Source organism: Condylura cristata, unplaced genomic scaffold (genome assembly GCF_000260355.1).
Source record: "Condylura cristata isolate star-nosed mole 26May11 unplaced genomic scaffold, ConCri1.0 scaffold00002, whole genome shotgun sequence".
Classification (NCBI taxonomy): Eukaryota; Metazoa; Chordata; class Mammalia; order Eulipotyphla; family Talpidae; genus Condylura; species Condylura cristata.
Window position 1 is genome coordinate 42,455,988 of NW_004567103.1, and position 10,534 is coordinate 42,466,521.

General features: G+C 39.5%; 2 protein-coding genes across 2 annotated transcripts in view; both read left to right on the forward strand.

Annotated features, from left to right (window-relative positions):
• Positions 1–2,662, forward strand: part of EVX2 (even-skipped homeobox 2) — a 67,946-nt gene extending 65,284 nt beyond the window's left edge. Inside the window, exon 4 of the mRNA XM_012725456.1 lies at positions 2,510–2,662. Within this exon, the coding sequence (XP_012580910.1) occupies positions 2,510–2,662 (153 nt within the window). The remainder of the gene's footprint in view (positions 1–2,509) is intronic.
• Positions 2,663–2,923: 261 nt separating this feature from the next.
• Positions 2,924–10,534, forward strand: part of KIAA1715 (KIAA1715 ortholog) — a 56,441-nt gene continuing 48,830 nt past the window's right edge. Inside the window, exon 1 of the mRNA XM_012725462.1 lies at positions 2,924–3,055. Coding sequence (XP_012580916.1) covers positions 2,924–3,055 — 132 coding nt within the window. The remainder of the gene's footprint in view (positions 3,056–10,534) is intronic.

Below are 10,534 nucleotides of genomic sequence, written 5' to 3' on the forward strand. Positions count from 1 at the left end.
TACCATTTACCACTATAGGGTGCAAAAGTTGTTATTTTAATGAGCTCCTCAGATAACTCTCATGCTTGCAGGTTGGGGCACTGGATTATCAGTTCCTGAGAAACTTGATAGAAATCCTGGCACATGTTACAAACCGAAAGTTTTGAGCCTTATTTTGACATCAGAATCTCCTGCGAAGGGATCTGAGAGTTTGTATTTTCAATAAAGGATATTCAGAGAAGTCTCTGGAGACTTGCACTTTGATTCTGTTTTTCCACAATGTAGTTAAAATAATAATTTTTTATATTATTTGCATTTTGAAAAAAATAAGTGCCTTGAGAAAAAGGACAGATTACAAACTATAAACTATTTTTATTCTCTGGCTCAGACTTCTCAGTTGCTGATGCACAGCTGTTTACAAGACAATTTTCCTTGAAGTCACAAAAGAAGTCTTTAACTCAACATTTTCCAAACTAAAATCACCATCTTCTCCCCAAACCAGCCCTCTTTCAGTGTTCCCCATATATCAGTGACAGCATTATGAATCCCTTTCTCCTATCTTCTCCACTCCATATGGAGTGGAGACTGACAGAGAAGGAATATGGACAGAGAAGGAATGTGGCCAGTGAAGTCCTGCATAGTTGGTCTCCAGCTTCATACTATAGCTCCCGGCAGTCAGTGCTTTAGCCATAATTACTTCCATTTTGTTCCTCAGATTTGCCAATGCTTCCTTTTGACAAAAGGTCTTCACAATCCGTTTTGTTTTCTCCTTTTTTGTTTCATATTTGTTAGTGTGACTTGCTCAAGGAAGCCTTCCAATACTTTTCAGACCAGATCAATGAATAAGTCTATAGTAAGATGAAATAACACCTCTTCTCTCTTGCAATTTTCATTTATTTCTATGAATAATGTGACTCATCTATTTGTTGAATTAGACCTACTAGAAGTCCTATGCTTATAACAGTTTGTTTCCTTTCTCACCCTCTCTGGTATGTTTTAAATTTTACTTCCTGAGATGCTATGGTAGAACAATTTTAGAATTGGTAGTGAATGACTCAATACTTGAACTCTAAGCTTAAGGGTGATTTTCTTTGGCTTTCCCATAATGCCTCTGGCTGCTGTTGCATTATCATTTTGCAATCTTTTGAACTTGCCTCTATTACAGCACTATAAGGTTTTTTTTTTTATGGTTTGTTTCACTAGTTTCAGTTGTTTTAGAGCATATAACGCTATCCTCACCCCTATCCTTCATGCAGGGTCTTGTAAATATTTGGAATGATCTCTCAGGCCTGTAGCCAGATAGTGCATACATGTTGATTTTTCTGCTTGTAATGTGTTCCCTTACTTTAATGCCCGGACAAACTCTTACCACTTGACATAAAGGAGGCAGTGACACAGTGTTACTTTTAACAATGTGCATAATCTTTACTGGCCTTATTTGAAAATGACACTTACTTTAAAAGGCTGTTGGGGGGATTAAAAGGGTTAATGATATAGTGCTTGTCTTCCTTTTCACCAGGCCAAATTCTCTCCTCAATACCCTAGAACATTTTGTTCCAGAATTAGGTTTTTGGAATCTTTTGCATCCCTTAGCTCTTCTCTGTATCCTCCCTTTATAATAGGCCTTGATGACTAAATTAAAACTAGAGAATAAATTACTAAATCACATTCTTTCTTTTTATAGGAGATCCGAGGTGAGATGCATTTGCATAATTGCACAGTAATTTCCTTTTAAATAAATACTGTAAGATAGCAAAGGCTGAAAAAACAAATGGTTAAATTTCATCTAGCAAAAGAAAAGTTTTTCATTTTCTTCTCCATTTGCAAAGTGGCTGAAGAACATCCTGTCACATTTTAAAAGCTGTAAAAAAAGATTTTTCTGCAGGTAAGATGAGCACTTTCACAATGAATTTTCTGGTAGTTTCAGTATAATTATTCTTCCAACTACATATTTTCTTACTAAACTTGTTTGCCTGTCAAAGTTGAAACATAGCATATTAAAACAAGTATACTCCTTACAAATGAGGAAAACTTTTAATATGTGTAAATAAAACAGGAAAATCCCATGAAACATGCTTGCACTCAGAACTAAAACGTTTTCCTATCTTTTGCCTATCTCTAGTATTTTTTTCGGCCGAGTATCATTTGTTATTTACACTAGTCTTTCCCAGTTGATTTGGAAACGTAACACTTTTTAGGCAAAGTTTCAAATCTGAGTCAAATATAGTGTGGGTGGTTTATTCGTGGGCCCGTGTATCATGCAAGACCTGTGAAGGGGGTGCTCTTGAGGTAAGAGTTATAACCTAGAAAACCCAGCTTATGTGCTTATCCAGAGATTTGAAATCAACAATTTTTGACATTTGAAGCTTACCACACCCCGGTGAGGTAAGCGTCCACTCATCAAAAGACCCTTTTTGACGTCCACGCGTGATAAGCCTCAAGCACGCCTGGGGTCTAGGCTGAATTTTCTCCATGGACTTGAGAACGGGGCTCTTCTAAGCTATGTAGTTTTAACTCGCTTTGCCGCTAGCTAGATGACAGCGGATCCGGACTCTTCAGGGCCGGCTCCTTCCGGACGCGCCCAAGTCCACGCTCTACCCCGCTCTTTCTCGCCGTCTGGGACTACCAGGACCAACTTCTGGGTTTTCTTTCTCTTAGCCGTTCTCGGCACAACAGGCTTTAAATGAAACGGAGGCAGAGGAAGGCTAAGACATAACTGCATAGGTAAGAGTGCTAAGTAACAGTCCCCTCTGCGAGGCGACACAGCCTATTTGGCCGCCGATGCCACAGGGGCTGGCGCCCTCAAGCCAACCGCCCGCTCGCCCGCTCGCCCGCTCGTCCGCTCGCCCGCCCCAACAGTCCGCCTGGGTCACAGTCACGTGACGGGGGTGCGGCGCGCGTCGGCCGCGGCGCCGATTGGCCGGCGGCGGGAGCGCGGGGTTTGATGGGAAGGAGTTGGCTGGGCCCTCCGCTCTGTCAGTGGAGGCTGCTGCCTGCTCCGGGGGCGGCTTGCGCGGTGGCGGCCGAAGCTGACCGGGGTGGGCGCCAGCGCCGGGCTTTGCCCTCTTCTGGAAGGTAGGGTGCTCAAGAGGAGAGAAATAGGGTAAGTGGGAGGGTTCGGCAGAGGGGAGGAGTGCTGAGCTTTTCCCCGGCAGATGCGCTCTGGTGCCCCCGCCCTGCTCTCCCCGCCCGGTGCCCAGTGGCCTAAGAGCTCTGCGGCGGCGGCTGGTGAAACTCGCGCGTTGGTGCTCGCTGACCCGATCTCGCCTTCTGCACTCCGGGATTTTTCAGCACAGTGACTGGGGTGGCTTTGGCGTGCTGGAGATCCTTTTCTACCCGGAGGCAGGGTGGTTTCTCAGCCCTGTTCTCGGAGATTCTGGGGGTAAGTGGGTGGAGTTGGGCATCGGCTCCAATTTGGTCCACCGATGTCGAGGGGAAGGGTCAGAACCCGACGCCAAGCTACCGCAGTGTGTGTTCCTCCCATCTGTGCTTGCCTGGAGTTTTGCGTAGGAGCCACGAGTTGTAAAGATCGGGAGACTGAAAACTGTCAGTGTCATGCAGCTCGGCCCTGGAGTGTGGGCGTGGATTATGTGCAATGTGGAGGAGCCTCTGTACAAACACCCGTAGTCCTTTGAAGGTGGTGGGCGGTGTCGAGGAAAGGGCGAGGTTACGTAGGTGTTCTAGGTGAGGAAGAACTAAACGACATCAGTCATTTGAGGTCGGAGACGCAGGAAGAGGGGGAGAAAGGCTTGGGGAACTCACTTTTGCTGATGGTATCCTCACAGTGCTAAGTAAAACCTGGGACCGAATGTTATGGTGTACTTAGTGCTGGCTGTTTTCTCTTTTCCCTGTAGCCTGGGTGTCACTGCTGACAAAACCCGACCCTGTTCCATAATAGTTTGTATGGATGCGAGTGAATTTGGTTTCAGGCAAATGTGAAACTGGCAAGGAATGCAACTGTTGTCAGTACGCTAGAAGCCACCATAATTCCATATTAGGAGGAGCAAGTTGATTTCGATGCACTTTTTTTTTTTATAACAAGAGTGGTACATTTCAAATTAGAATTTTAAGGTTCTTTGTCATCTATTAAGATCAGCCCAGTGTTGTTAGTAAACTTATATAATGTTTATATATTATTAACTTGAAGGAGAATATAAAAGGAAGAAGTTAAGTAATTATAAAACAGATTCGGTTTCATATAGAAATCTTTCTATTCAGATATTCATTTGCGGCATAGTGTATTTAATCATCACATCATAAAAATGTTTTAGAGGTGTATTTTTCCCAGTAATTTTATTTCTGGGTAATGAATGCGGTTTGGGATATTTTATAATTGCATTTTCAATTTGGATATTTGAATCCTAATTTGAAATCACTTTTAACCTTAAATAGTACATTGTATTATAGAGGTGTCGTAGTGATTGCATAGTTTTATTTCAGTTTGGAACTTGATAAAAAATTAAATTTTTTTGCTATTTTAGCTACAAGTTTTTTTTTTAAAGATTAATTTTATTTATTCATGCATACAGGAGAAGGTTAGGCCAGCAGTGTGGAGTGGCGGGTGGTGATAGGAGGGTGTAGGCCAGAGACGAAGTGGGGAGCAGAACAGGCAGATCTACTGAAATACACTACTGAGGGGAAGCAGCTGGTGAGTCTGGAGAGCTCTGCAGCTCCAGTGAGTTAGCTCCCAGTCCTGGGGGGGGAGGGCTTCGAACTCTTGCTACTGTGGCTACTATAGCTTGTGAGTGCTGAGACTTAACCCCTTGTGTCACCAGGGAGGCCCCACTACGAGCTTATTTTAATTGCAGAGTCCATGATTATATTTGATTTTTTTTATACTAGAGAAAGAGCAATGCAATCTCACCTATAATACTAATTTTATTTTCCAATTTTAAAATTATGAAATAAAAAGAAATAAAATTACAAAATAGGTCTTTATAAGAAATTAGAAATAAAAGAAGTGTTGCTTCTTATATCAGAAGTGTTGCTTGTACTGCTTCTTTTCTGAAACTAGTAATAATAATGTCAGTAATTTATTGTATACTATTTGTTAGTCTGTGCCAAGTGATATGTAATTTAATTTAATCCATCCAATTCTGTGAAATGTAGAGGTTTTCATCACTTTACACACATGGAAACTGAGGCTTCGGGAGCTTAATTTATCAAAGATGACATAACTAATATGTGGTTGAGCCATATTTTGAATTGAGGCCTATTTTATTACATTATTTTAATTTGACTTCAAATGAGATGAAAAATTTAAGAATAGCATACATTAAGATATTCTGACACCCAGACCACAGCTTGTTTAAAAGTTAATTGAAGCCACTCAAGTAATATGGCAGACATATATTTATTGTAAAAAACAGTAGATGCTCCCAGCTTGTGAAGTCATATTAGGTCCTATTGTGATATCAGAAAGAAAAGAAACTGTTCATGGAAGAGAAACCACTTGTGACTGGGCCATTTGTTCACTCAAGGGCAAGCAAATTGATTTATGCTTCAGAAAGAAATGTTAGCTATTTGGTTCTCATGTGTTTTCCTATTTTAAAAGAAAGGAGAAATGGACTAGGAAACAGCACAGTCACAGCCATGAAAACATAATTTGTATTGGGAAATTGGTAAATACTGCTGTAAATACTTGAGAATGCATTATGTCACTGAGGTCTTTCAATGTTTAAAGGGTCCATATCTGCTCCCCCTTTTGCAGGTGAGAAAATTAATTGAGAGGTTAGGTAGTATTTTTTGCCCAAGGTTTCATAGCAGGTGATGGATATTGGAAATTAGAGTTAAAAAGTTTGTGTGGAAAGTGTTTGAAAATAGAAGAGGTGAGAAATTTTGTTGTGCCTTTACAGCTGTTGGAAAGTACCACCATTGCATATGTGCATTATAGTAAATCACTTTCTTTAAGAAATATCTGAATTTTACAGGAGAATTGTTGGGATCATGAGAGTTGGCTTAGATTATTTGATTATGAATCAGAAATCATGGATGAGTCATTTAACTTACCCCAAATGTTAGACACAAATGTTAAAAAGCACAATCCTCTGCTTTAGGGGTCTCAAAGGCTAAACCTTTGGTTTATACCTTTCATACCAAAACAGTTCTTCAAGCAAATAATTGATGTCAAAGTTGGTTTTAATTGCAATGTTATGCTTTCATTACAAAATGAATATTCTTATTTTAAAAGTAGTATAAAGGTAATTCTAGTATTAGTTCTACCCTTGCCTGGAGCTATCTGATTTTGACAAATCCTTTAGCTTCTCTCTCATACAGATTTAAGCATTTACATTTAATCTAATGAAGAAGTTGGGTTATGTAATACACTGTAATAACAGTCTCTTGAGTTTATAACACACTTTCCACTTAAATAGCTTTGTTTACCAATGACTTAAAAATGTTCGAGGTGCTTTCATGTATCTTATATATAAATTATCCTACTCTAATAGAATATAAAGCAGACTTTTTTTGTGTGTTACTGGAAATAACTGCTTACTCTTTAACAATCACAACTAAAATGCTCTCTGGCTCTACTGCTTAGTATCTTTGGAAAATTAGCAAATCACTTACCTATCCTCAGTTTCCTCATTTGTAAAACAGAACAATAGTAAATGCTAAAATTCCTGTGAAGCCTTTTTTTGTGTGTGTTTTAAGACAGCAATATAGATGGAACTTGAAGGGATTATGCTAAGTGAAGTGAGCGGGAAGGAGAAAGATGAATGCTTAATGGTTTCATTTATATGTGGAATCTAGAGAAACCAAACAAAGGATCAGACAAAGACTGTAAAACTGTAAAACTGACCCTGGAAAGCAGACTTAGATTGGATACTTGAGGAGGGCCTGGAAGGGGAAGGAAGGAGGGAGAGCTGGAGAGTAAAAGGGTGGGTTAAGGAAGTATGGTGTAGTGTGGTCTAGGACTATGGGCACTTTGGTGGTGGTGACTTCAACTGAGAGGAGAAATACTGTATTGTGAAAAAACAACAACAAACCCACAGATGTTTAAAATATAAAAAAATAAAAATGATATAAATAGAAAAATCTGATAAAAGTCATTTAAGACCTGTGTTCAGACAATTGTATTATACCAATGTATATTTTCTGGGTTTGACCATTTAATTACAATTAAGCAAAATGTTAACATTATATTAGGGAAGTTGGATGAAGATCATATGGGCATCTCTGTCAAAAATTATTTCAAAATAAAGAGATAAAATTTAAGAAAAACAAAAATTAAGTGTGTGAACTGATGTACTGTAAGTGAAAATTACATATGGAATGTTGATGGCATAGTACACTGCCACATCCCCTCCCGCGGCGCCCAAGTGAGAAATCCTTAGAGTTTGGCACGGTCAAGGTACTGGGCACGGGAGGAATACGTGGCCCTCCAGGAATAAAAGAATGGCTGATTCTCGAATGGTCACTGTAACTTTTGATTTGTTTCCTGATTCTGCTGACACACAACGTACTAAACCAAAGAAATGTTATGAACACTGTGCTTCGTTCTAATGATTCTCTTGAAAGGAATGTAGCCTCCTCTGTTCTCCATACTGATTTAATTCTGAGAAACTCTGCTACAATCTTTAATTCTATTAACTCCTGTATACCAGGTGGCTTGTAAAAGAATGGAGAGAGCAATTAAAAGGATTAGCAAGGCAAAAGTGATAGGTAGGGTATTTGTTTAGCATCACTGAACCTTTAATACACAATGGTTTCTCAGGGCCCCAGGTTGGTCTTGGCCCCTGACATCTCAAAAACAATAAAAAAATGTATTATCTGTCACGCTTCTATTGAAAGAATCATTGTACCCCTATATTTGCTTGCCAAGAAAAATTGTATAAATGCTCTGTACTCTTGAAAATAAATTACATTCAGATATGCACTCCTAGAAGTCATGTCTGCCTGTCACTCAACCTTATCCTTGTCCACCCTGTGCCAGAATTGCCATCCCTGAAACTTGTCTCCTGCTCCTGCTGCGCTGGTCCGCGGCAGTACACAGTATGAAAGTTTATCAATACTTTTTATATTGATAATGTTCTCAAAGATAGTACATTGATATATATGTTAGATGTATTCTGTTAAACTAACTGCATTAAGATTGGTTGTTTTGGGAAAAAAAGATTCGTTGTTTTGGTATCTTTCTACTTTTTAATATGGTTGGTTACTTGAAATTTTTGACAAAAAGTTTAGGGACTGCTAGAGTAAATTAGAGTGCTTAACAAGTGTTTAAATGTCATTTTCAAGTACTAAAAATTCTGATTTGTGGTGGCTGTAAACTTACTTGAAGGCTATCTATAGCTGTGTTTATTTGTATAAAACATTGAACTTCATACCGTACATTTACTCCCAAATAGTCGGATGTTGTTGAAGAACATAATCAGCACCATGTTCTTAAAACTGCCATTCTAGGGGAAACTTACTTCCCACCTGGGTGGAACCTGCATTCTTGTGCATTCCTGTATAGATAAGGTGTAGGGAGCGATTCATCCCATTCTGGCATAACGCTTCTGTACTTTGAGGATTCCAGGTTAGGTCCTTCATTTTGAATCTTCTTGCTGCAGTCACCTTTCTTGGTGACTGTTTTTCTAGCATCGTAAGGTTTTAGAGTTGCCTGATACCTTAACAACTTATATTTTTATTTATTAAAGTTCCTGGATTTCTGAAAACTTCATTTGAGTAATTAGAATATTAAAATAAATCTGAATGATTAATAATATAGTTCTCAACTTGAATGTGGCTTATTTATTGTACCTATGAACTTTAGAGTTTTTTAGGCTACATTATAGGTATTTTTGTACTTAAAAATCACTGTGTGAAAGTATTTTATAATTAGACTTCTGTAACAAGAAAGTGCAAAGTGTTTTATGCTAATTCCAACCATAAATAGTGTTGGAGAGTGAATGTAGTTACAGAAAATTGGCATTACTTTTATTGCCTTTATGGTTTAAAAAAAAAAGAATTATGGCCTATCTAACTGTTTTTAGGTGGAAATGGAATAGTCTTGTACATTTGTTACAGGGCAGGGAGAGAGGGGCACCCCTGAATCCCCAAACCTATCTGCTCTAAATAGGTTCTGCCATCTACCACATCAAGACAAAACATGTAAGACTTTAATGAAAAGGGACTTTAATACCGTGAATATACAATACGGAACAAAGAATGTAATTTCTAAATCTAACACCTTCTGGCCGGGACCCATAGAAAAGGGTCAGAAATAGCCAGACAAGTCTGGAAGGAAAAGAGCAAAATCAAAATCAATATAAACACTGCCATAGTCAACCTCACTACAGGTCTCTCACCCATATCTCTTTCAGCCAGTCCAGGACTAAGAAAACAAAAACGATTTGTGCATCACATGGCTTGCTGCTCCATGTGGCTTCACCAGGTCTCCTGGCTCTCCATCCTGCTTCCTTCCTCCTCAGATTCCTTCTCTTCTCTCTTCAGCTCCCCCCTCCTTCTGTGTGGAGGCAGGAACCTGGAACTTCCCCTTTTCCTGGGGACTACCCTGTTATACACTTGCATTACTGTAACCACATAAAATATGTTTGAAAGTGTAATTTCACAACTTCAACTTAAAAGAATTTCAACTTAAAAAAATATGAAATTATTGACTGGTAATTGGTTTAGGCTAAATTGCTGATGCATTCCATACATATGGTAATTAATACATTAGTCAATCTTAGAGAAAAAGCTCAACAAAGGGGAGGGATTTAAAGTGAGGTGACATAAGAAGAGATCGAATAACATTGTTACAGACAAGAAGAATGGCACTCTAGAACCCCCAAACCTGCTCTAAATAGGTTCTGCCATCTGCTGTTTCAGGACAAAGCAAATTATGACCTTTAATAGGAAGGAACTTTATTACAATTAGTAAACAATACAGAAAAGAAAAGGAATATGGCTTCTAAATCAAGCACCCTAAGTTACTGTAACATCTCCTCATGGGTAAAAAGTCCACCCAAAATGGACTGGCCCAAAGCAAGGCCTGAAAACCTGCCCCAAGTCTAAAGCAACATCGGTCAGGGACCTATAGAAAAGGGTGAGAAATGTCCAGACAAGTCGGGAAAAGTACAAAATCAAGATAAAAGCTGCCATAGTGAACCTCCCCACGGGTCTCTCCCCCAACATCTGTTTCAACAACTCCAGGGCCATGAAACAAAACTCTTCTTCACATGTCTCTCCTCCATGTGCCTCCCTCAGGCCTCCTGGCTCTCCATCCTGCTTCCTTCAGTTTGCTCACTAGATTCTTCTCTTCCTTGCTCAGCTCCATTCTCCTTTGGGTGGGGCAGAGAACCTGGAACCTCCCCTTTTCCAGAGAACCAGGAACAACCTCCTCTTTTGTAACAGTGGACCACCCTGTTACAATACCCCCTTTTGATTTTTATATCACCATATCGATGGTGGCACAGATTTTAGGGTACAGTCTTGAGAGACAGTCTTTTTAAGGTTTCCAGTATATACTAAAGAAGCAGCAGTCACCAGCATTGTCCATGAATGCCCAGTATGATGGTAATTATTGGAAAATAGCCCACCAGTACATGTGAAACTGCATACAAGT